This window comes from Cynocephalus volans, chromosome 9, assembly GCF_027409185.1.
Source record: "Cynocephalus volans isolate mCynVol1 chromosome 9, mCynVol1.pri, whole genome shotgun sequence".
Taxonomy (NCBI): Eukaryota; Metazoa; Chordata; class Mammalia; order Dermoptera; family Cynocephalidae; genus Cynocephalus; species Cynocephalus volans.
The window spans coordinates 5,100,904-5,128,646 of NC_084468.1; the positions used below are offsets into that span (position 1 = coordinate 5,100,904).

The following is a 27,743-nucleotide window of genomic DNA, read 5'->3' on the forward strand; positions in this document are numbered from 1 at the left end:
TACACCTAATAAGGGCAGTTTGTTTCAGTTCTACACCTAGTTTATACCTGTGTACTGAGTCTCAAATTGCTTAACTGGCGATAGTTTCGATAAAGTTCGCAAGCCACTAATTTAGAAGCATAGTAGGTCGAAGTCCCTGAGTGGTTTATAAGGAACCATGCTGGGGAAGACAAGACCACACAAACAAGGCAGCAGCAAACAGAAACTGCTGTACCGCACCAGGGGCTAAGGTGCTGGGTGTGATCTGATGGCCCAGCAAAAGTTCAGGGAAAAAAGCAGGGAGCCAGGGTACCTGAGCAGGGCCTCAGCTCCACACAGATGAGCAGAACAGATTTAGCAGGCAGGAGGAAGAGGGAAGGGGACCATGCAGAAAAGAGGAAGTTCAGTTATGAAGGGACCACATGGGGCCTGGCACTTTAGAAGATCCTCAACCCTGCAGGGCTCACTCAGTAGGGGCAGTAAGATGTTGGCCGAAGCTGTGACACAGGGGAGACTGTAAGAAATGCCAGGAAGAGAAAGCAGCCTGCTATGAGCTTCAAGAGAAGCTTCACGTAAAGGAGGCCATTGGAGCAGACAAAGACAGGCAGGATCTGGGCTAGAGGCCATGAGAGAGAGACATTCTGACAGCACAAACAGCAGCTAAGGGATGACCATGAGCAGGCTTACTCGTAGGTTAACATAAGCATCTCAAACGGGGAATGATGCTGAGTCAAAAGTTGTCTTGCTCTAGATTTGATGGTGTCAACAAGAAGCTACCTAGAACTAGTGAGACAAGCCCCAAGAGAGGGAAGAAGAGCCAGACCTGGTGCAGAACCAGAAAGTAGAGAGTGTGAGGGGTGGGGAGCCCATCAGAAGCATCCAATGGCCTGGTCTACATTACCTGTGTGATCTGCACAGCGCTAAGGTGAAGGGCACTCGGACTCCTGAATTAGTTCAAAATTTGTCAATTAACAAAGGAAAAAAAAAATGCCTACCTCAACAGACATTTGTCTTAAGAGAAGAAAAGATCAGTATTCTCAAACAATGAAAGGAATGTATTCCTGGTATACAAACAAAAGGAGTGGTCGATGCAACTTACAGAACTGGGAGAGTGCTACAAAAGATAGCCAATTATGCCGAAAATAAGGCCAGTAGAAGCCCCCTGACTTCCTGGAAGTGGCCCATGGCTTCCTGGGAATCTATTTTAGCTAGGAGAAAGGGTCATCAGTAAAAACTATGCTCCAGTGCCTGACTCAACTGTCTACAGTATCAAGATCAGCCTGTTAAAATAACCCGAGGGTTTAGGATGCCTATCTGGAATAAAGCTACCAATACAGGAAAGCCATCTCATGTGGTACCTATTAAAAGACTGACGTGAACTGATGTCAGTGACAGCACAGCCACCACATCTGCACTGGCTGAGGACCCAGGCAGCCTGCAGGAGAATCGTTGGGGACTAACAGCAGGCCTGTGTCTGAACCATCACCACCAGGAATGTGACCTTGGGCCCCTTCCTTCACCCCACCAAGCCTGTGTCTTCATCTGCTAAATATGAAGATTAAATGAGAATGAATAAGTTTACAACATGTAGCCACCGCAGGTATCCAGAAAAACACTGTTTTACGATAAAATTGCTTTTCAAAGTATTTCACTTTAAAAGGTACTAACAGAGTTGTGGTGAAGACTAAATGAGACTGAAGTGCCTGGAACATTGCAGCTGGTTTCACACTTCGCTATTTCTAACAAGCAACTGTTTGGGAGAGAGGGGCGTTGTTTCAGAATCTGGGAGCTGTTTTGCCATTTTAACTGGAAAAGAGTGGCCTGTAGAGGTCTTAAGAATGCTCAGCCTTCCAAAAGACAGTCCTGATGACCACTGAAGCTTGATCTTTCAGTAACTAAAGACACAGAACTGAGAGGCTCCTCCTACTTGGATTCTTTTATCTACCTACCCGGCAGTATTCTCCCAGAAAGCATTCTCTAAGTTACTGGGAATGCTGGCATCTGGGGAAGCAACTCTCAAGCGACCTCTTTTAATCTCATATTCCTTACAAAGCATCAACACACAAAGTTAATACGTGAACTAGTGAACGAAATGTATTACAACTGAACTGGGTCTCACCAAGGCTGGCTGTGACTGCACACTGGGCCCCGTGCACCGGGGCAGGCTCCACTCACACAAAGGCTTCCCTCCCACCACAGGCGGGCCACCAGGCGCCTGCCTGGCCTGGCTCGGTTCTGAAAACAGGAGGAATCGCATTTGGGGTGATAAGAATGACGCCTGGAAGGTCGTACTCTCTCTTAAAATCTCTCGCTGAACCCATTAAAACTGAACTCTGGAAGCAAATCATGTAGCAGCACGGACAAAGAACGCCGGGGAAGAGAAACGCGCACCACCCATATCCACAGCACCCTTCAGCCCGGTACGACCGACACCTGTGATGTATGCACGCACACACGCACACACGCACACACGCACACACACACACACACACACACACACACAAATGCACACACACGCGCCCGCGCAGGAGCCTCAGGCCAGCAACCGGGGTGGACAGGCCCCCGGATGGGACAGGCCTGAGGCACACGGGCGGAGGCGCCGGCCCCACAGTCGACTCACCATGAACGCCGGGCTCAGAGGCGCGCAGCCGGCGGCTCCATGCCCTGCGGGCGGAGGGCCGCCCGGCCTCCGTCCCTTGCTCAGCAGACCGCGGCGACCGACGGCAGATCCGCAGACCCGGCCGGGCGGGGCGGCGGCAGTCCGCTCAATCGCGCGCAGATGCAGCGCCGCCGATTGCGCTCTCGGAGTCGGCGCGTCGGGACTGGCTCATGGAACCCTCCGCGGCGGGGGCGGGGCCGCGGCGCTGGAGACCCCGCCCCCGGGCCGACCACGCACCGGCCACAGCTGCAGCGCAGGTGTCACGATGGGAGCTGCACGAACTGAGCCGCACACAGCAATGTTCTGTTTGGTGGGATTCGCAGAGTGAATGGAGAAATGTATGCTACAAAAGCAACTACATAAAAATGCTAACACTGGTAATTCTGAGCGATTTTCTATTTTCTTTTTTAGTACTCTTCTGTGGTTCACACGCTTTCTTTTCTTTTTTTTTTGTCTGGCGGCGGTGGGTACGGGATCCAAACCCTTGACCTTGGGGTTACAATGCGGCGCTCCCACTGAGCCAAATGGCCAGCTCCAGCTCGTACGTTTTCTACAGTAAGATTACATTAAAATGTCCAGGTACACAAAAATATATAAACTGACAGAAATCAGACTAGTGGTTGCTTCTGGGGGGATTGACTGGGAAGCGGGGACGACAGAAATGATATCTTGTTATGAATTCATCAAAAGTAACAGAGCATTCCACTGTTCATAAATTATACCTCAACTTCTTTTTAAAAAAAGCTTAAAAGTCTGCATAGGGTCAAAATTATTTCTGGTCAGCTCGTAGGTCCACTGTCCCAGAGCTGAACTAACTCGGCTATAAAGTTCAAGGCTTCCCTCCAGGTGATTTTCTGGAGCTTGGAATTACCAATTCATTAGCAGAAACTTCTTCACTCATTAGAAGCCTACGACATCCGCCAGGGAAAAACGAAAAAGACAATAACAAGTGATGACAAGCATGCAGAAAAACTGGAATTCTCATAAATCCTTGGTAGGAATGGAAACTGGTACAGCCGTTTTGGAAAAGAGTTTGGCGATTTCTTATACAATTCAACATACACCTACCACACCCCAGGAACCTACCCGAGAGAAATTCGTCCACAAAAAGACTTGCAAGCAAATATTCATAGCAGCGTTATTCATAATGACCAAAAACTGAAAACAATCGAAATGTCCAACAACTAAGGAATGAATAACAGCGTTGAAACAGCAATGAAAAGAAACAAACCACTGATACATGCTAATACATGGATGAACCTCAAAAACATTATGCTCAGCAAAAGATGCCAGACAAAAGATAATTTCATGACTCCGTTTATACGAAATTTCTTAAAAAGTCAAATCTCTAGAGAGAAAGCAAATTCAGGTTTGCCTGTAGGTAGCAGTAGGGATCGAATGCAAATAGGCATGAGGGAAAATTTTTGGCTGACTAAAAAGTATTCTAAAATTTAAGGAGATGAAACTATTCTTAAAACTGTATTGCGGGCTGGTCAGTTACTCAGTTGGTTAAAACATGGTGTTATAAAAACAAGGTCAAGGGTTCAGATCCCCTTACCAGCCATCCACCCCCCGGCCCCACACCAAAATATTATATATTTATTTACATATATATTATACATATATATATTTTTTTTTTTTTTTAATTTCTTCACTCGGAAGAAGCCTATGACATACACCAGGGTAAAATGAAAAAGACAATAACAAGTGGTGACAAGCATGCAGAGAAACTGGAATTCTCATAAATCCTTGGTGGGAATGGAAAATGGTATGGCTGTTTTGGAAAAGAGTTTGGAAAAGATATATATACATATTTAGATTGCAATGATAATTGCATAACTATAAATTTATTAAAAATCACTGAACACATAGAGTGAATTTTATGGTATATTAATCATACCTCAACAAAGCCTTCTTAAAAAAGTAATAGAATAAACAGAGGAGAGGCTGATTCTGGCTAGAAGGATTAGGGAAGGACTTTAGAAAAATTATCCAGAATTTGGATATAAGGCAAAAGCAGGAGTGGGAGGGAATGTCCTTTCAATTCATACCTGGGCTTTTTTAACATTCTGTCTAAAGATTATTTGATTCTCTAGGGGACTGTCCCTAAGCTATTATTTGAAATTACATATTAACTTGTAGATTTATGTCCAATAGAGAAGATAACCCCAAAGATTATGTGTTATTGTCCCCACCAGCTTGTTTGTTTAAATCTAACCTAACAATCTTATTCTCTTTTTGGTTTTTATGCCTATATACATATATATAGTCATAAAATATATATATATTGAGGAACTAGGTATCTAGGTATCTATCTATCTATCTATCTATCTATCTACATATATATATATATATAAAAAATAGTTCTTCAATTGCTTCTATCTACATATATATATATATATATATATAAAAAAAATAGTTCTTCAATTGCTCTTAGAATTAGTTTTACCATCTTACTCGTCTCCTCAAAGTATTAAATAAATCTTTGACCCATGGTCATTTTTTTTAAAAAGGTACATTTCATGAGAAAAAAGTAGAACTGTTTTATATTAAGAGAATAAAGGTACATATAGCTAAGGGCAATACACAGACCTGACTGTACCCTGGTTTTGGTAAAACTGAGGAAATTAGTACATGGTCTGGGTATCAGATGCTATTGTGGAATTGCTGGTAATTCCCTGGCTATGGTAACAGTTTCGTAGTTATGTAGGAGAATGTCTTTACTCTTGAGAGCTGTATGCTGAAGTATTTAGGAGTCAGATGTCATGATATCTTCAACTTACTTTCAAATGGTTCCATTTTTAGAAAATAGATGCACAATAAAGTGAATAGGGAAAAATGTCAACAATTGTTCAACCTAAGTAGAGCATATATGCATGTTTGTTAAATTATTCTTTGAACCCTTCCATATGTTTGAAAGTTTTCTTCACAAGAGGAAGAACTAGTAAGAAGGCTGGGTGACAGACCCTTCAGATCTCATCTTAAACACCCATTCTCGCAGAAACACTCCGTTGTCCAACTAAACTACAGCAAGGCCCCTGTCATTCTCCTATCACCTGTTTTCTCGCAGCACTTAATCACAACTTGCAATTGCACAAGTATGTGATTAGTATTTCCCTCCCTCGCTAGACTGGAAAGCCTCTGAGCAGGGCACAGAGGAGGCACTTGAGTACCTGTGGAATCAGTGTATCATTCATTACATGAAGTCATTTGTCCACCTTCCTTTCATCCAGCAAGCGCTTACTGTGCTTGGCCCTAGGAATAAAGATGAACAAGGTTCCTGCCTTCGAGTTGCCCACACTATCCTGGTGGTTGGTGCTATGACAGAGAAACCACTGAGGTTCGGGGGAGCCCCAGGAGGCAGCTGACCCAGCCTGAGGGGTTAATGGTGATTTTCCGGAAACTATGCCTGCAGCTGGAAGAAAACTAAACACTGAAACTAAACACTGTGAAGCTCAGCTCTTAAAGAGAAGCAGGTTCTCAGGCTCTCCACGCCTCTTAGCAACACCTGGGCCCCCAGCCCAACACCTAGTGCTACACACACTTTAGAAGTGAGCCAAATGGGGCTAACACAGGGAGTCCACAGACTCATTAAGTTAAACATGGGAGAAAGATGCTTACCAAAACACACTGCTTCTCTCTTCTGGCAGGTTCTAACCTGTAAGTTACTTTAATAATTTCTATCTCAGTTTAGAACTGAGCACCATTTACAAAGTTTTAATTATTCATTGTACCATGTAATGATAAGTTTGACTTTTACTAAATTTTGAAACTTAAAACAACAATCAGAATTAATAGACTTTTCTCCATCTCCATCTGACATTAGTTTTTACATCTGTCTTAATCCTCATGTAAAGAATTTTCCCCCAGAATATACAAGGAACTCAAACAACAGTAAAGAAACAAATAACCCTATTAAAAAATGGGCAAAGGAGGGCTGGCCCGTGGCTCACTTGGGAGAGTGCAGTGCTGATAGCACGAAGGCCAGTGGTTCAGATCCATACATAGGGATGGCCGGTTCGCTCACTTGGGAGAGAGTGGTGCTGACAACACCAAGTCAAGGGTTAAGATCCCCTTACCAGTCATCTTTAAAAAAAAAAAAAAAAAAAAAGGCAGCAAAGGAGCTGAATAGGCACTTCTCAAAGGAAAATATACATACAAATGGCCAGCAGACACATGAAAAAATGCTCAACATCACTAATCATCAGGGAAATGCAAATCAAAACCACAATGAGATATCATTTCACCCCAGTTAGACTGGCCATTATCAAAAAGACAGAATAACAAATGCTGGTGAGGATGCGAAGAAAGGGGATCCCTCCTACACTGTTGGTGGGACTGTAAATTGGGGCAGCCATGGTGGAAAACAACATGGAGGTTCCTCAAACAACTACAGATAGAACTGCCATATGATCTATTAATCCCACTTCTGGGCATTTACCCAAAGGAATGAAATTCAGCGTATCGAAGGGATACCTGCACTCCCATGTTTATGGCAGCTCTATTTACAATAGCCAAGAGTTGGAACCAACCTAAATGTCCATTGTCAGACAACTCGATAAGGAAAATGTGGTGTATTTACACAATGGAATACTACTCTGCCATAAAAAGAAGAATGAAATCCTGTCATTCACAGCAACATGGATGAGCTTAGAGAAAATTATGTTAAGTGAAATAAGCTAGGCACAGAAAGAGAAATACCACATGTCCTCACTCATAAGTGGGAGCTTAAAAAAAAAGAAAAGGAAAAGAAGAAAAGATATAGATACAACAATCACAACAATAAGTGGAACTTTCAAAAGGAGAGAACAGAACTGAGGTTACCAGAGGTGGGAAAGGGGGGGAAAGGGGGAGAAAAGGGTAAAGGAGGAATTAGCAAAGGGACACAAAAAACGATTACATTGTATAATGTTGACTGCACTAATTATCCTAATTTGAGCATCACTTATTGCACACAGGTATTGATATTCAACTCTGTACCCCACAGATATGTACAATCAACTGTTTCAATTTAAAACAAAATTTCTCCCCCCTGAAGCTTTCTGAGTTAACCAAGGCTTATTCCTAGGTTTCTTGTATCCCAACTAGCACACTGGGTTCACTTGCTCAAAAAGGTAAAAAAGGTATCTTTTATGCTCAAAAAGATAAAAAAGATATGCCCAAAAGATAGAGAAAAAGCTAGTGAGACCAGAATAAAGTGGGGGCAAGTTGGGCAGGAGTCAGACCAGGTGGTCCTTGTAAGGTCATGGCAATGAATGTGCATTTAGCCCAAATGTGATAAGAAACCTTAAGAAGATTTTGAGTAGAGAAGTGACATGATTTCATAAGATGTACGAAAAAGAATGAAAGAACACAATGAGAATGTCAGCAGTGGTTATGTCTGGGTGACAGGATGTAGGTGATGCTTAATTCAATTACATTCTTCTATCAGATTTCCAAATTTCCTATAACTATTAACTTTTATAGCCAAAAATTTTTATTTAAAAAGTAAAACAAAGAAATTAAACCCAAAACCAAATAAACCACAGTAGCAAATCAGCTTACTTCTTAGTAGAGTCTGCTGAGTTTGTCACCAGTTTGTCCCTGGGGGTCATATTTCCCAATGCCAGGCCTCCCTCCCCTCCTCGTTTGTCTCTGGTTACTAAGGTTCTGTTCCCTCTGCTGAGTTTACTTTCTCTCCCCTACACCACCCTCCCCCACAAAAAACCAAAACCACTTATTTGTCCTTCAATGTCTCCACTCACAGGAGACCTCCAGCGAGCAGCTTCAGCTCCAGAAAGAGAGTGGACCTCTCCAAGGGTCCCCCTCTGCTACAACATCTACCAGGTTCTACCTCAACCACTAGGCTGTGGGCAAAGTCTGGAGGCTGATTTATATTCATTCTTTATTAGCAAAAACATCCAGCTCTCAGAAGGCACTCAAATGTGATTTAAATACTAAATAAAATTCTTTTTCCCTCTTTAACCAAACATTCCTTTAACTCAGAGACTCACTGCACCTTGGAGTTGAGTCCTGGGCAGTAGAGTCCTATAGGCAAAAGGACACCCACTTACTTGAACTCCCCAATTACTTATAAGGAATGAGAGGTCCAACCAAAACAATGAGGAATGCCAACAACTTAAATTCTGTTTTGAATGTCTGGAATTCTACAGCCGCTACCACCTGCCAAGTGCTTGCCACGTGCCACTCACTGAGCTAAGCGTCTAACGTGCATTATCTCATTCAGTCCTAACAGCCCCATGAGGTAGCTTCTGTGGTAGGCAGAATAATGCCTCCCCCACCCCCCAAGTATGTCCACATCCTAATCCCCAGAAGCTGTGAATGTTACTTCATATGGCAAAGGAACTTTGCGGATGTGATTAAGGTTATAGACCTCCAGGTGGGGAGATCATGTGGGTGGCTCAAAATAAGCACAAGTGTCCTCATGAGATGGAGTCAGAGGGAGATCTGACCACAGAAGGGGGAAAGCAGTGTGTTGATGAAAACAGATGGGAGGGGATGCAGTCACAAGCCAAGGAATGCCAGAAACCTCTAGAAGCTGAAAGAGAAAGAAGAGATTCTCTCCTGAAGCCTCTAAAAAGATTCAGGCCTGCCAACACCTTCATTTTAACCTGGAAGACACATTTCTAACCTCCAAAACTATAAGAGAATAAATTTCTGTTATTTAAAGCCACCAAGTTTGTGGTAATTTGTCACAGTAGCCACAAGAAACTAATACAGGTACTATCCACATATCTTCCCCCCTACCCTACCCTCTTTTTTCTCCAGATACAGGAACTGAGGCTCTGAGTAACTAGCCCGGTCAAGAAACTGGTAAATGGCTGGTAAGTGGCAGGGTGGGATCTGAACCCAGGTAGTCTGACTCCAGAGCCTCTTACTGTCAGCTACCCCTGATGCACTGCCTCTGAACTAAGATTTCAATTTCCCCAAACAGTGTTGCCTTCATGCCCCTAATGCCACATTAACTATCAAATATAGGCATAAGGCCAAGGAACAAATGCAAAACTTGCCTTTAATTCACGAATACCACGCAGCTTCTAGTGCCAAAGAGACTCCATCTAAACTGCTCCCACACCAACAAGACTTTTTTTTATCTCTCAAAGATCCAGTAACATACTGAGTTCAACTGAGACAAGTAACTTAAAGAAGATAAGGTTTAGAAATAGCCTTACTCCCCTCAAATCTTTGGTTTCTGAGAGTCCTTTGTGGTCGCTTGCTGCCACGTTTCCTCTGAAGGGCCTACTGTGTGCCAAGCCCTGCACTGTGCACTGGCAGTATAAGACAAGCCAGCTGAACCTGTGTCCTCAAGGTGTACCAGGCTGGGCCAATCGACCACTGGAAAAGGCCCAAGGAAGTGTCTCCCCTGCTGCCTGTGTTTAAGAGGCTACAAAATACTTTAAAATCTCACAGTCTTCCATTGGGAATTAGATCAATATGAAAGGAAGGTTTTCTTTGGCTGTCATTGTTTTCACATCAACACATTAAATTGCCCAGAGGAGGGCAAAAGTGTTTGAAAGCTCCCAAGGGCCACCTTTCCTGGTCTTCCTAGGAAGTGGCACCAATTCAGCTACTTCTATAAAACTGCACCATCTGGCTCAGCTTACACAATAGGCCATCAGGCTGCAGATGTTATTGCCGAGTCCCAGGTCAGCCAGAAACTGGATTTAGAACACGAGACAGTCCCCTTCCTTACAGTCATAGGCTACTGCCTCTTCAAGTTATGTTCAGCAAGTTCCCGAGTACCAACCATGTATATACTGGAGAGAAGCTGCAGAACTCATATGATCTACAATTACAACATGTAAATGAATTTGTGTGGATGAAATTTGTACATATGTAATTTATCTCAAAGAAATGCCTGGGGGCCGGCCCATGGCTCACTCGGGAGAGTGCGGTGCTGATAGTACCAGGGCCACGGGTTCGGATCCCATATAGGGATGGCCGGTTAGCTCACTGGGTGAGCGTGGTGCTGACAACATCAAAGAAATGCCTGGGATGGTGGACACTAAACCATCAGAGACTCCATCCAGGAACGAGGCTGTAGAGTCTCACGGTAAAGAGGATTTTCCTGTTTTACTCTGCTTACTTACATCATTTGGATATTTTACAAGTATTTTTTCATAAGTTATTTTTATAATTTGAAAAAACAATTTTCTAAGCTATTTCAGAAGGAATCAAAACTGATTTGGCCAACTGCAATTTCCAAACCCCATGAACATTACTGCAGCAAAGCTGGTTTTGGCGGGGGGGGGGGGGGGGGTGTTGGTTTTATCTATGCACAAGAGAGTGAAGAGAGAGTGAAGGTACATCCATGAAAGGAGACCAGACTAAGAGAAGCCACTGACCATGACTGAGCTCCCACTGGATGCCAACTGCTGCTCCAGGAGCACCCCACACTTTATTGTACTTGACCCTCACAAGCACAAGCAAGGTGGGCATTACCTTTGCAGAGGAGGAGACTGAGGTTCAGAGAGGCAAAGGAACTGGCCTAAGTCCACATGACTGGCTGCAAATGACAGAACCAAGGTGCATACTCTGATCCCAAAGCAATAGTCCTCCCTACACCATTACTCACCCTTCGCCTCAGAAGCCTGAGATCCCTGTCACCCCAGCGCTGTGAGAAATCTCAGTGAAGAGCTATGAAAGAACAAATATGTGCGTTTACTGTTCCCTAATTCCTACTTCTTCCTGGGACCCTCACCAGTAAGACTGAACACAAGATTTACAGCATTTGTACCAAAGAAAGTGTGCTCTAAACACTACCCTCTCAAACTAATGGGGAAATTTATTTCCATTATTTATACAACCTTATACAAATATCATTATACAACCATCATTTCACCATATACTAATTCATCTGCAGGAAAAATTCCTAGAAGTAGAAATGCTAGGTCAAAAGTACTCTAACAGGGCTGGCCAATTAGCTCAGATGGTTAGAGCACAGTGTTATAACTTCAAGGTCAAGAGTTCAGATCCCCTTACCAGCCAGCTGCTAAAAAGAAATAAAATAAAAAAATTTTTTAAAGTATTCTAATTGATTCATCCATTTATTCATATATTTTTTTAAATAAACAGTTAGCTTTTTGGTGTCTTGTAGCCACCACCATGATAATCAAGACAGAACAATTACATCACCCTCAAAACCTTTGTGCTATCCCTTGGCAGTCATATGCTACCCCACCACCGGCACTATGGATCTGTTTTCCAACACTGTAACTTTGTCTTTTCCAGTACTTAATACAAATGAAATCACAGCACGTAATCTAATATAATATCCCTGAGATTCACCCAAGTTGTTAGGTGTGTTTACAACTGAGTACTATTCCATTGTATGGATGTAGTACAGTTTATTCATTCATTGAAGGGTATTTGGGTTTTTTTCATTTCTTGGCAATTATGAATAGAGCTGCTATGAAAATTCACGTACAGATTTTTGTGTAAACATAAGTTTGCATTTCTCTATGGTAAGTACCTAAGAGTGGGATTGCTGGGCTAATATTAAGCATATGTTTCACTCTATAAGAAACTTCCAAACTGTTTTTCCAAAGTGAACGCCATTTTGCATTCCCACCAGCAATGCACTAGCTAGGATTTCCAGTACGATGGTGAAAGGAATGTTGAGAACAGACATCCTTGCCTTGTTTTCAGTGTTAGAGGGAAGACATTCAGTCCTTCTCCATTAAGTACGATGTTAGCTGTAGCTGTTTTTGTAGATGCCCTTTATCAGGTTGAGGAAGTTGTCTTCTATTTCTACTTTGCTAAGAGTTTTTTTTTTTTTTTTTTTATCAGAAACTGAATTTTGTCAGATGCTGAATTTTGTGTCAAATGCTTTTTCTGCATCAACTAATACGGATCATGTGTTTTCTTCTTTAGATTGGCAATACGGTGAATTACACTGATTGATTTTCAAACACTGAACCAGACTTGCATTCCCAGAATAATCTTTAGTCAAGTGTATTACTTTTTTTAACATATTGTCGAATTCAGTTTGCTAATATTGTACTGAGGATTTTGTGTCTGTCTTCATAAGGGATACTGGTCTATAGTTTTCTGGGGTTTTTTTGGTACTATATTTGTCTGGTTTTGGCCTCATAAAATGACTGAGGAAGTATTCCTTCCTCTTCTAAAATTGGCATTATTTTTCTTTAAATATTCAGTAGAATTCATCAGTGAAGCCATCTGGGCCTGGAGATATTTTTAGAAGGTCTTCAACTATAATTTCCATTTAGTCAATAATTACAGGACAATTTTGGTTAACTATTTCATCTTGAATGAGTTTTGGTCATTTCTAATTTTCAAGGAAATGAACCATTTCATCTAAGTTACCAAATTCATGTATGAAGAGTTGTTTATAACATTCTCTTATTATCCTTTTTCTTCTGCAAGTTCTACAGTGGTACCTCCTTTTTCATTCCTTTCATTTACTCCTCTTTCTTTGTCAGTTTTGCTAGAGAGTTTGATCAATTTTGTTGATCATTTAAAAGAACCAGCTTTGGGTTTCAGTGACTATTAGTTTTCTGTTTTTAATTTCATTGATTTCTGTTTTTATCTTTAAGATAGAAACAGATTATTGATTTGAGACCTTTCTTCTTTTCTGCTATGAGCATTTTAATGCTATAAATTTCCCTCCAACTACTGTATCCTATAAATTTGGATATGTTGTATCTTCATTCACTTCACAATATTTTCTAATTTTCCTTGTGACTTCACGGACCCATGATTAATTTAAAAGTGTGCTTCTTGTTAAATTTCCAAGTTTTTGGAGATGTTCCTATTATCTACTTGTCACTACTTTCTAGTCTAATACCACTGTGATCAGAGAACATTGTATTTTTAATCCTTTCAAAATTTTAACGTTTCTTTTATATCCCAGAATGTAGTCTATCTTGGTGACTGCGGTGTGTGTACTTGAAAAGATGTGTATTGTGCTTCTGTTGGAGGGTGGGGTGTTCTCTAAATGTCAATTAGATCCAGTTGGTTGACGATGATGTTCAGTTCTTTTATGTCCTTGCTGATTCTGTCTACATTTCTATCAATGACTGTCTAGAAAGGAGACAATTATAAATGTGGACTTGTCTGCTTGTTTCAGATCTGGCAAATTTTGTTTCATGTATTTTGCAGCTCTGTTATTTGGTACATATACATTTAGAATGGCTATCTCTTCATTACATAATGTTCCACTTTATCTCTGGTAATTTTATTTGCTCTGAAGTCGACTTTTTATAATATTAATAGATCCATCTTAATTTTGATTAGTGTTTTCATGGTATATCTTTTTCTGTTTTTTAATTTTAACCTACATTTTTTTCTTTCTATTTATTTCCTGGGATATTATATATTATATTTGAAGTGAGTTTCTTGTAGACAACATATTTGGGTCATTTTTTTTTTAAAACCCATTCTGGCACTCTGGCAGAACTATATATTGACACAAACAATTGGTGTGCTCAAAACATTTACATTTAATGTAATTATTATTATGTTTAAATTCAGGTCTACAATCTCATTTGTTTTCTTTCCTCCATTTCTTCTTTCTTGCCTTGATTTGAGTTTTTTAAACATTTTTTAGAATTCCACTTAATTTATCTATTGTGTTTTTTACTATCTCTTTGTACAGTTTAGTGGTTGGTCTAGGGATTACAATATACATATTTAATTTTTCACAATCTAATTAGAATCAATATTTTACCATTTCACATGGAAAGTAGAAACATTACCACCATGTCCCCTCCCCCTTCATATTTTCATTGTCTTATATATTACTTACATCTACATACACTGAAAACCCCGTAAAATATTATTTTTGCTTTGATCCAAATGTATTTCTATTTTGTCTTTTTTTTTTTTTTTTTTTTTTTGGTGACCGGTAAGGGGATCGCAACCCTTGGTGTGGTGTCGCCCGCACAGCGCTCAGCCAGCCATTCCTATATGGGACCCGAACCCGCGGCGGGGAGCGCTGCACTCCCAAGCACTGCATTCTCCCGAGTGCACCATGGGGCCGGCCCATCCAAATGTATTTCTAAAGAAGTCTTTAAGAGAATAGTCCGCTATATTTATCCAGATATTTACCATTTCTGTTCCTCTTCCTTCCTGATATTTCCAGTTTCCTTCTAGTGTAATAACCCTTCTGCCTGAACAACTTTCTTTAACAATTCTTTTATGGCAGTTCTGCTGGCAACAAATTCTTAGTTTCCCTTCATTTGAGGATATCTTTATTTCACCTTCATTTCTGAAGGGTATTTTTGGATAAAGAATTCTAGTTTGACAGTTCTTTCCTTTCAGCTCTCTAAAAATATCATTTCACTTCCTTCTAGTTTCTGATGAGAATTTCACAGTCATCCAAATTGTTATTCCCCACTAAGTAATGCACTGTTCTTCACTGGCTCGCTGTTTTTTACCTTGTCTTTATTTTCACTAATTTGGTTATGATGTGTCTGGACATGGACTTTTCAGAGTTTATCTTGTTTGGGGTCATTGAGTTTCCTGAAGCTATAGGTTTATGTCTTTTGCCAAATTTGGGACATATTCAGCTATTATTTATTCCAATAATTTTTCTGCCTTACATTCTTTCTCCTCTCCTTCTGAGACTCTAATGACACAAATGTTAGATTTTTTAGTATTGCCCCACCTATTCCTAAGGCTCTGCCCATTTCTTTTTCACACTTTTTTCTCTATATTCTTCAGAAAGGGTAATTTCTATGTTCTGTCTTAAAATTCATTCACTCTTTTCTCTATCATCTCCATTCTGATATTGAGCCTGTATGATTAGTTTTTTATTTCAGTTACTATATTTATCAGTTATAAAATTTCCATTTAGTTCTTATATTTTCTATTCCTTTACTGATCCTTTTTATCTTCCCATCTCAAGAGTGTTCATCTTTACTTGCCAGAGCATTTTTATAATGGCTGCTTTAGAGTCTTCGTCGGACAATTTCAATATCTGTGTTATCTTGGTATTGGTGTCTGTTGACTGTCAAAAGACAATCCTTGTTCTTCATAACTAAAGTATGTTAGTCTGTTTCTGTTGCTTATAACAAAATAGCTGGGACTGGGTAATTTATAAGAAAACAAAATTTATTGCTTACAGTTTCAGAGGCAGGGAAGTCCAAAGTCTAGAAAACACATCTGGTGAAGGCCCTGGTGGTGACAGTAACACAGGGGTCTCACATGGCAGAACGGTGGAGCAGACAGAGAGAGTCTCTCACATGCTCTCCTTTTAAAGCCCTCAGAACCACACCCATGACCATCATTAAACCATCAATTTAATCACCACTTCAAGGCCCCACCTTTCAATTACCATAACAGGATTTCCCACCTTCACAGTGGGGACAAAGCCTCCAACACATTAAATTTTGCGGGGGACACAATTAGATCCACTGCACCAAGTAATTCTGAACTGAATTCTAGACATTTTGAATATTGTGTTAAGGGCTCTAGGTCTTGTTTAAAACCTTTGGAGAATGTTGACATTTTTTGTCTTAGTAAAGCAATTGACCCAGTTGGATTCCAGACACAAGTTCCAACCAGCCTTCTGTGAGTTGTGGTTCCAAAGTCAGCTGAGTTTTCAAAGCTTTTGCAGTACTTTTTCAATTTATCCCACATGTGCACCACCACCCAGTGGCCAGTCGAGAATTTGCATAAGGCGTCTATCCTGAAATTCAGTTCTAAAGTCTATGTATGCTATTTAGGGTCAGATCCATGCATGCACAACTTGGCAGAAAGTCCAGGAGTTCATAAACAACCTTAAAAGATCACTTTCCTGAGCTCCTCTTTTCTGCAGCCCCCCTAGTACTTTCTGATTCCCTGACTCTCCTCTTTCCTGGTTCTCTAGACACACTTTCCCACAACTGTGCCCACATCAGGGCCAAAGGGTGGGAAGAGAGAGAGAGAGAAGAAAGCATCAGGGGTTCACCCCACCTTCCTGGAAACGAAGCTCTTCTTAATCAGTTCCCCCTCCTGAGCCTCCTGAGAGTTTTAGGCTCCTGCCAGCCCCTACTGCTGCTGTCATGAGAATGCCTGAGAGCTGGAGTGCAAGAAAACAGAGAAAAGAAAAAAATGAAAAACAGAGTTTCTGCATTTTCTCTGAGTGTTAAGAAACTACTCCTCAAACCAGAACTACAGAGCTTCTCTTAGTGCTCTCTCTGTCCATGTTAAAATCCACTTCTGGGTTTGGGGCTGCCCTGGGTTCAGGCTAAGGAATATTTTGAACATCAGAGGGGGAAAAAAAATCATAACTCAGTATCAATTCACTGGTACTTCAAATTCTGGTCCTCTTCGCCAGTCCACCTGCTACTATTTACTGTTCAGAACCCACAAATAGCTGCTCCGTGCACTCTGCTCAGGTGTCAGAGTGCATTCACTGCGAGAAGCAGGCTGGAGTGTGCTTACGCCATCTTACCCAGAACTGGGACCCACTTTATTTGGTTTTGTAAACTCATTCACACCCATTTTCCAAAGGCATACGGGATGATGGACGTGAAGATAGTTTTCTTGTTTAAAATTTACTTGTAGGCCTGCAGCCAATTACTTCCACTGATCAGCCAGACCTATCTTTTCTGCAATTTGTGATGTTCTGTGACTTTCTGAGTACCCCAGACTTCTCAGAACCCAGAGATGAGCAGAACGAGTATCACTTTATGCTGTCCTGGATTTGTCTTCTTCTGGAATTCTCTAAGATGTAAGAGCTGACCTGAAATTCTAGAAGGCCACCCAAGACATTCCCAGTTATACTAACCCAGGCTCAATAGGCCAGGATAATGTTTTATCCAGGACACTGATATCTACAAGCCTGTCCTTTCCTGCAGCCATCATTGCCACAATCAGCAGCTGCCTCAGAGCCCAACCAGGACGTAAACTGTCTTGCTCAACCTCATTTCCTGACAATAATGTCAATTCATCAAGCCTACGTACATAGAGTTATGTCTAAAAGATTCCCAAACTCTGTTCTAAAGCATCCCCCAATGTTTTCAGCCCTGAGCCTCTGACATCTCTTCAAATTACAAAGCTTCATTTTTACTTTGTAAATGGTCTTTTAAAGGTCTCTTAGGCATCTAGATGCCTAAGCTGGAGTTCACGGAGTAGTCGGGGCTGTAGCTGTAGGCCTGACTGCTGAAGCCTCCAGTCCAGCTGAGATGCCCTGGAGGGTGACTGTGGATAGGGAAGCACTCCAACATATAGAGGGTTGGGAAGGTGAGGGACCCATCAAAAGGAACTAAAAAGCAGGAAGACTGGGTGACTCTGAGGCTGAGGTAAGAAAGTCTCTCAAGGAGCAGGGCAGAGGTCAGCTGAGGCAATGCTGCTGATGGGTCAAGGAAGACAAGGTTGAGAAGTGACCTTTGCATTTGGCAACTAGCACTTGAAAACCTGATCTCAGAGAAATGGTACAAAGGTTAATGGTACAAAACTTCTCATGATAATTGCACTCTGCACTTCTCCTTCACAACATTTATCACAACTGCAATTAATTATTTGCAGAGTTATTTATTTAAATCTGTCTTTCCTTGATCCATGGTAAATTCCAATGAAGGCAAGGGTCAAATAAGTCTTACACTTCGTTGTAATCTCAGGATGGGATTACAGGATGGGATTCAGTGGCTCAAATTTGTGGAACAAATGAAAGGACCATGGAATCCAAGAAAGAAGGTTCCCCTTAACTCACATGGTAAAGGACTGCACTTCTGAGACAGCATCACCATCCATGCTGTCTGGCCAGAGCCCCGTCCACATAACCCAGCAACAGGAGACCTGAAGGCAGCTCTCTTCAAATACCGTCTCCCCATCTTTATTCCCAAGTTCTCCAGTTCACTAGCAATTACCAAAAGTTGTACGGTAGTGTTCTTTGGGCCCTCTACTTAACCTGCTGTAGCAAAGATGGTTACTTTCCTCCCAATACCCAACATTCCCTTCTTGCACAGCAGTGGTTCTTAAATTTTAGCATGCATTGGAATTACCTGTAGTATTTGTTAAAACAGGACTGTTGGGCTCCAGCCTCAATGTTTGTTTCAGAGTGTCTGGGTTGAGGCGTAAGAGCTTGTATTCCCAATAAATGCCCAGGTCATGAGGAAGTGACTAGTCCAGGGGCCGTACTTGAGAACCACTGTTTTACTGAGGTTCGTCTTATCCTTGTTTTCCCCCATTAAGAAAATCTCTCTGGAATCATAATTTAAGATGATAAAAAATGTGACAATTTTCAAAATTTTTATGTAATTTGAAAAGATGACTGAAAGTAACATTTCAACATTTCCCAAAATAGGGTAGCATGTAAAGCCTAAGCAAAGAGAATGTGGCCCAGTTAGAATAAGGTCAGATGTGTCCTACAGTCCCCCGAGCAAACCACATATATATAGCACCTGTGCCATAAATTGGGCCTATTTATTAACTAGAAGCCACGATAGCCACTCCTTGAGTACTAAGTCTGAGCCACAAACTGTGCTAGACCCTGTGAATTAATTTATAATAACCCACTGATCAGCCCATTTAGCAGATGAGGAAACTAAGAAGAAATAATTAGCCCCAGGTCATACAGACAAGAAGAGGTGAAGCCAGAAATCAAATCCAAGCCTGCAAGTCCAAAGCTCTTGGCTGGTGTGCACACCTGTCCCCTCAGCTCAACCAAAGTCTCCTTAAGGCAAGTCAACCCAACTGCTTTTGTGCTCCCAGTACCCAGCACAAGACCTGGCCCCAACATGGCACAGTGTTTGTTGAACATGCAAATGAAGAGATTTATCAACGGGCTCATTCCCTCCTATCACGTTCCATTTCCTGCTCATTCCCTCCTATCACGTTCCATTTCCTGTTGTTCGAGGTTGACTTGTCATAGGAAAGAAACAATGATAACAGCAAACACTTTTACAGCCCATCGTGTGTATTCATTCACTCACTTAATCCTCATCACCCTGGAGGTAGGTATTGTTCTCCAAATTCTAAAGATGAGGAAAATGTGAGGCTGAGAAAGGTTAAGTAACTTGCCCAAAGTCACACAGCCAAATTGTGGCAGAACTGAGATATAATCCCAGGCAGTTTGACTCCAAAGTCCATGTTCATAAATCACCATGTGATGCTGCTTCCCTCAAGCAATAAAAACATTCCAAAGAGACAAAGAAAAGGAATTAGAGTTTCTTAACATCTTACTTATGCTTTAGCTCCAACTGGAGTTACTGTCATTATCTTGGATCACAAGTCTGGACACTCAAGGTCCCAGCACCTGCCTCTCTAAAGTGGGAAAGAGGGACCTGTGTGAGCTGACACTTGCGACAGCAGCCAGCTCAAGCCTGGTGCCCAGAGGCCTCCCCACAGTAGTATGTCCCAGACCCTGAATCCCTCTCAGGCTTGGCCAGCCTGGGCAGGAATGACAGATAAGAGGGCCAGAGACACAAAGCACTGGCAAACAGGTCACGGCAGAATTGTATGACTCATGCAGGTACAATTACATTCTTTATTACTGATGACTGAAGCCAGATGGCCCTCTTTGCAGTATTGTGTTAGCACATAATTATTTGGCTTAGTCATTTCAGTTCAAAAAAAAAAACCTTTAAAGTCAATAAGATAATCCATGTTCACCTTAAAAAAAAAAAAGGCAGGGTACTAAAAAGATAAAAAAACTCAAACACGATGAAAGTGATATTAAGAGCCACGGAAAAATCTATTTAGTGCAATTGTTACTTTTTTTAAAGTGCAGATTTCCCTTGTAACAGCATGGCTACTTGGTTTCCTAAGAAATTTATACCTGAGCTTTGCATATGAACTTATCATATTTTATTTGTCTGCTATTTTAATAAGCCTACACAATAAGTAATTAAAATTCAAAATGTAACAATCGACAAAAACAAATCCTAACACTGACTGACTTAGTGAGTCTCCCGGGTCCAGACAACTACTATCGGGAACAGTAGACAACATTAAGGACAAATTCAATTTGCCGAAACATGAAAAATGCAGTCTGTGGAAACCACTCTGTGGCCCAGGCCTGGAGCCCAGGGCTGTACTCACCACCTGGCCCTGCACGCACTGCACCCTATTCTAAAAGGCAGCCAGCAAGTCTGTTCGTCCCATTTGTTTAGTACTCAGAGGGCATCCTCTGCAACCCCACATTGACTGCAGCACTGGGCGGACCCCACTTCCTCTCACCTGGCTAGTCCGAGAGCCATACTCTTGCCAGGGTGATCTCACCACTCCTGACCCTCAGGCTAGAGACAGCCTACCAGGCACATGACACAGGACCACAGACAGCTGCTCCCTAGACTCGGCCTCCTCGACTCAGGCTACAGTCTGTCCCTTAGCTCGTGCTGTCCCCACTACCTGCTCGGCCCTGCCTGCACAGAGGGCCCTAGCACCAAGTGCTGGGGTCACATCCCAGCCCTGCTACTTACTAGCTGCATGAGAAGTCACTCAGCCTCTATGTCTCAGTGCTTCTTTGATAAACTGAAGATAATAATAGTATCTTCCTCATAAAGTTGTTGAGAGTTTTAAATGAACGAAAAACCCAGTGCTGAACCATTTAAACCTAGCCACAGTAATCACTCAGTACATCGTCCCATAACAATTTTGTCACACCTTTAAACTAAACTGTCTGTGCCACCTTGATGAGAAGGTCATGCCTCCCTCCTCACATACCTGTGGTGCTCTTTGAGTTACAGGTGCTGGCATCATTTCCAGAGCTGTGCTCTTGAGCATATAAACTGTGTCTTTTCTCCAACCTCAGTGCCAAGCATGAGGCCTAGCACTTAGTAGGTCCCCAAAAGTGTTCATTAAATAATTGCTAATGAATATGAAACTAAGGTTGGAGGGGCAAGGTTCCTAGGGGGCAATGTCACATCACAGCACTGGGCAAACAGCAGACCATTAGGATGCCACGACAGCAGCAACTAAGGACCCTGGGGAAGTTGCAGTGGAACAGTTAGGGCTGCCTAGGCCACAGGCTTGCTGTGTCCCTGCATGCACCCCCTCCTTGAAGAGAGGAGCAAATGCCTCCAGCTGCTGACATCACTTCCACAGCAAGGAGCAAGGCAGCTGTTGGCAATGATACTGCAGGCCTGGCCTGACCCTGAACCCTTTCCCCGCTAAAAGTGGGCAACTTCAGAGTGAGCAAAGGGGAGGGGCCCTACCACAGCCCGGGTGAATGGCAGCCCCAGTGTCCCAGAGCAGCACCGCAAGGATTTCAGCTCCAAAGAAACCCATGAGAGAATTCTTTAATGTCAAACACAATTAATAAAAATTTGATGATAAACACATTTGCAACTATTATTGAGAAGACTGATTAAATCAAATCAAGTTATAAATATCTAAATCCCAGCTCTGTCAATTGAACTTTCCTATGTGCATGTTAAAAACTATAAGAAATAAAAAAGATTCGATTCATCCACATTCTGAACACAGACTTAATTTGGCATGCAAATAATATGAAACATTTTCTGATTTCAAAGACTCAATAATGGTCATTTTTACAAGGTTCATAAATATATGCTGTTTACAGACAACAGCATATTTCTGTGTTTTCATATCTTGTATACCTTTTGTATTTTCTTTGAATCTCTCTGAGCATTCTCTCGGGGTGGTGGTACTTTTCCAAATAACTTCCATCCCAAGTCATTTTGTTTGTCAAGTCTTGCATTTTGTTTTCTAGCAAGCAAATTCCTACAAGGAAGAAAATAAAAGGGTTAGAGAATCTCTGGATATTTAAAGAAACACTAGGATAGCCAAGTCACTCTAATAAAAACAAGTAAACTTTCCTTTGAGAGGGACAATATGATGAACCACATACTTTAATTCTTCAGACCTGATTTTCATACAGACACAGAATTACACAGCAGGAAAATGACCTTAAACCAGAAATAAACTTTGTTATTCATTGTTACATGTACAAATTCTACAATTTAGAGTAAGGAAATGTGTTATATTACAACAAAATATAACAGAAAAAGTAAGTTTTGACGTCAAACTAAACTGAATTAAAACCCTGGCTTATCCATTCACTAGCTGTGCGACTCTGACAGTATATTAACCGCTCTGAGTCTCACTTTCCTATGATTTTTTTTTTTTTTTTAAAAACGACCGATAAGGGGATCTTAACTCTTGACTTGGTGTTGTCAGCACCACGCTCTCCCAAGTGGGCTAACCGGCCATCCCTATATAGGAATCCAAACCCGTGACCTTGGTGTTACCAGCACCACACTCTCCCCAGTGAGCCATGGGCCAGCCCTACTTTCCTATGTTTAAAAAGGGGATACCACCCCACATTCCACAGGTTGTTATACAAATTAAAATTTCAGTTATACAATCAGTGTTTAAGAGGAATAGTTGCTTTAGCATTTAACCTCTAGCTTAAATTATCCACAAAGTAAATCTGTATTATCTATTCATAAATAGTCTTCAAATATCATAAAAAGAAAGTCACCCATAAGATGGTCACAAGGTCTTCTCTCCCGAGAACATGTAAACAAAAGTCCCAAATAACATAAATATATTCCAACTGGTAGTACAAAATAAACTATGTTATGGAATGCACTGTGTTGGTGCATTCATTAAAATCAAATGGTTTCCAGAGCTCAACAGAAAGTATAAGATGAGCCTGCAGCATCTTGCTGTGCTAGAAAGAAAGTGCTTAAAGAAATATGGGAATGTGTCTAACAGAAATAGTAGCCAGCTTGAAAGGGCTCTCACTAACTAAATCTGAAACAATTTAATCATCAAAATCAATGAGAAGAATAGATTATAACCCACTGAATAAAACAGAAATCCGTGAGCCCATATAGATACAAATAAATAAATATATAAACAAACAAGGAGGGGAGCTCTTAGAATGCCACCTACTAAGTACAGAAGGACTAGTGGAGTTAAAAAATGATCACTGGATGCTTAAACTAGTGGGTGAAAAGTTGGATGAGAAATAGGATTTTCACATACCTTGAAAGTATCTCCTACAAATTACTTATTAATTACAAAGGCAGAAATAGTTGACTTTGCACTGGAGAAACGTGGGGGACACCACCACCTTAGCCAAGTGATCAAAGCTAACATCACCAATGCTAGGACAGACAGCACAGGACACCTGATCTGATGCACTGAGAACAGCACGTCACATGGGTGACATTGGTGCCCGAGAATGCGTCACCTGAAACTAATCATGAGAAAAAGTGAACACACCTGAACTGAGGGGCAGTGTATAAAATAATGGATCTATACTCTTTAAAACTGTCAATGTCATAAAAGACAAAAAAAAAGGCTGAGGAATTGTTCTAGATTAAAGGAGACTAGAGACCTGACAATTAAATACAACGTGTGATCCCTACTATACCCTAGACCATGTTGGGGGCTGAGGGGATAGCTATAAAGATTATTGGGAGAATTGACAAAGTTTGAGTAGATTTGAAAACAGCATTGGATTAATGTTAAATTTCCTGATTTTGATAACTGTACTGTGGTTATGTAAGAGATTACCCCTGTCCTTAGGAAATAAGCTGATATATTTAGGAGTAAAAGGACATGATATCTCCAATTTAATGTTCAGGGGAAAAAAATGCATATATACTATACACACACAGAGACAAAAAATGAAGCAAAATATAAACAGTAGGCAAATCTTGGTAAAGGTTGTTTATACCAAAGTTCCTTGTTATTGGTTTTTTTCAAGTTTTCAGTAAGTTTGAAATTATATAAAAAATAAAGTTACAAAAACTTTCAAAAAAGAAAACAAATGGTTTCACTGTTTTCTTCCTTGCTTTTCTGTCGTGGTTATAATGGAGTCCATTTCAGAAACGGTTCATAGATCAAGGCAATTTCTATTTACATTTACAAGAAATGAACTTTGAACTGTCTCAAGATTTGACCCACTTAACATCTAAGATTTCCCCATCAGTGAAGGACTTATGCAATTAAAACCAGGTGAAAACCTCAGGCACCCAGAAGCCACTAAGAACTTGGGTATCTAGAACTTGGGTCCACTAACAGTTTACATTTTACTAAAGAGGAGTTGCCTCTCTCTGGGGAAGGGAACTGGCTAAAGGGACAAAAGACAGGGAAACAAAATGCACTCCAGAAGGGGAAGGCTCCAGGAGCAAGGACACACCTCCTTACCCTGGAGGGACAGGAATCACTGAGGGTCTAGATTGGAGAACTAGATCGGAACTTCCCAGAAGTGACTCGGTGTGGGGGACAGGAAAGAGGAAAGTTCTGGGCTCCCAGATTTGTGACTTAGGAAGGTAAGCACAAATGGTGGTGCTGTTCACTGAGACGGGCCAGCAGGATGACTTAGAGGGACAGAAACCTTGGTTTCTCAGGCCTCTGTTAATGCTCCATAAGTCTGTACAAAGATAGTATAGATAAACTTAGGGTATCAAAAATCAAAGTTGCATGATTATTTTTAGCATAAGAGCTTAAGCTCACATGACTGGCCGTGACTTTTGAAAGGTTCATAAAAAGCATCTTGAATCACAGTACTTTTTGTGGATAAGAGGTTGAAGTACAACCCCAAAACAGGTCATTACAAGTAAAAAGGCACTGAAGTCAGGGGCTCTGAACTGAAGGAAAGCCTGGCATGGAGCCAGCAGCTGGGCCCAGGAGACCAAGATGAAGCCAAGGAGCCACATCGGTTCATCACATGACCACACCCCATTCCCAGTCCAGGCGCAGTAAGAGGCCACTGATGGGCCAGGAGCAAGCCTGGGCAATGTGCGCTCTGACCCTCCATCCCTTCAATACCTGTGCTGTCTTCCTGACAGGGATCTGGGAGCATCTCTCAGGACACCCTTTAGGAAACCCACATGTCCTTTCACAGGCTGTGTGACCCGGTGAGTTGGCCCACCCCTCAGCCCTCAGACACTGGAGCACACAGTGGCCACAGCCACCATCTCTCGCTGACACTCACAAAGGGACAGAACACAGGGGCTGCTGGATTCAAGCTTCCTCTTTTCACTATGTCAAATTCACATCTCCCACCTCCAGCTTTAGAAGTCCTCACAGGATCGCTCTGAGAAGCCTTAAGTAACCAGCTGCTCAGGCCTAGCTCCCCGGCAGCTGTTTCCCAAGCACTCACGGCTTTGTGCCATGCCTGTGGGAGGGCCCTGCCCCTGTCCTCTCCAAATGCCTTTCCCTTGGGATGGGGTCTCCTGGAAGGCAGGCAGGGCAGAGTCAACTCTGCATCCCCAGAATCTAGCCAGCACGCAAGCAGGCGTTCGATATGTGTCTGCTGGCAAATGGAGCAGCCACCACGTGTGTTTGCAGGGGAGGCAAGTGCAGGGGGTCATGGCTGAAGGGGAATGCCTGAGAACTTTTCCAAGGACAGACGAGGACTATTTCTCCTTTCTCAAAGGCAACATATTGCGTTGAAAGCCTTCATCAGCCTTGGCTCAGAAGCACCTCTGCACACAGGAGACCAGACTGCAGATGCTCTCTCAACAACCTCTAGGCCTCATTCACTTAATAAATATTTCCTGAGAGCCTCAACTATTTCAAACAACAAAAAAAGACAGTCTTATGTGCTCAAAAACCTTCAGTCTCTTCCCATGTTAACCCCAAACCTCTGTACCGCCCAGCCCTCCTCCTCCTTCTGTCTTTAACGGGCTGCAGAGACCCTGCTGACAGGCACATGTCATGCCCCAAGTGTGCCTGCTTCACCCCTTCTTCGGTTGTCCCTCAGATACAGTTCCATGATCCATTAAGCCCAAGACCCCTGCAAAGCTCTAACTGCACATACCAGAGCTGTGTTCTGATCGCACCAATGGATCACCCGGCCATGACCACAAAGCCCTTGATGACTTGCATCTGTTTTTGTGGGAGTGGCCTAGCCCAGACCACTCTCCACCTCAAGCCCATCACACAGGCTATTCCCGCTGCCCTAGGACTCCCCAAAAAGAGAAGACATCAGGATCGAATGAAGTGATGAACCAAGGGGCTCAGCCTGGCCGCACACACGTGGCCCCAGAGTAGTAGCTCCCCCCACACCAGGCATTAGTCCACTGCACAATGAGTGCTGGAGAGCAGGGAGGGACTGTCCTCACCTCCACCCCTCTGGCTGAGCCAGCACTCTGCACCCCAAAGTCACAGAGACTGGAGGGGAAGGAATATGTTTACAAGAATGGTGAGCTCCCAAGGAAGGTGGCCCTAGTAGGGGCTAGCCCCAGCAGGGTCTGTCCACAACGCTACACAGAGAAATTTTTTAATGTTGTGGCAGCCACAGCCTTGCAAAGTTACTCAGGACTGTCAATGATTAAGCCACACACAATTATGGGAAAAGACTGATTTTAACAGGCTGCGGGAGGCAAAGAAAACTTCAGGCAGGGAAAAGAAGCCAATGTTTCGCTGTGGCATTTATTCAATGGCTTTCAAAGGAATTATTTTCATCTCAATAGGTAACACCTCAGAGGAAGAGATGTGAGAAACCAATGGCAAAGTAATTTTTAAAATAATGGCCTGCCAGATTCTGCTTTCCATCTCTTCTCTGAAGCCAGCAGCTCACAAGTATACTGCGGAATGCCAGACCACAAGAACACAGCATCGGCAAAATTGGGAGCAAGATCAGTCACTGACACATTTAACTGGGACAAAATGGACCCTCTGGATACCGGTCTCCAACAAGAGTACCCAACCAAGTACCCAACCTCTCAGCTTTCTCCACACCCTTAGTTAGCGGGATCTTCACTTTCACAGGCTTGCCTGGTATGCCCTTTCAGGCAGGAAGTAGAGTAGACCGACATCTGAAAAGGGGTGTAGGAGGCTGGAGGCTGAGTGTGAGTGGGGAAAACATCAAACCTCCCAGAGATTTCAGCAGCTTTGGCCTTCTGACAGCAGGTATGGATCTGTTCTGTGCGATACGGGGGCCAGCAGCCACATGTACCTATGGAGCACCTGAAGTGTGTAAATTTTCATGTTGAAATGACATAAAATATATTATTTTTTTAAATGTCATACAAAGACTGAAAACAACCCAAGAGTTCGTGACACACTCATATGTAGCTTTAAGAAGCATGAGGGGCTTTTTTTTTTTTTTTAAACTTAACTATCTACTGCTAAAGGAAAAACAAGGTACATAATAGTACAAAATATGCCATGTAATACAAGCACCTGCATTTGCCTGCATAGGCACAGACTCTCTGGAAGAACACAAAAACTG

The 27,743-nt window shown here is 42.2% G+C and overlaps 1 protein-coding gene across 3 annotated transcripts in view; it reads right to left on the reverse strand.

Moving 5' to 3' along the window:
- The window catches only part of TBC1D14 (TBC1 domain family member 14), a 109,708-nt gene that overhangs the window by 40,579 nt on the left and 41,386 nt on the right, over nucleotides 1-27,743 (reverse strand). For 2 of the 3 annotated variants that reach the window (XM_063107312.1, XM_063107311.1), the window contains exon 3: nucleotides 22,147-22,270. In XM_063107312.1, coding sequence (XP_062963382.1) covers nucleotides 22,147-22,270 — 124 coding nt within the window. Of the gene's footprint in view, nucleotides 1-2,599; nucleotides 2,790-22,146; nucleotides 22,271-27,743 lie in introns of those variants that run through there. The other variant, XM_063107313.1, reaches the window with a different exon arrangement.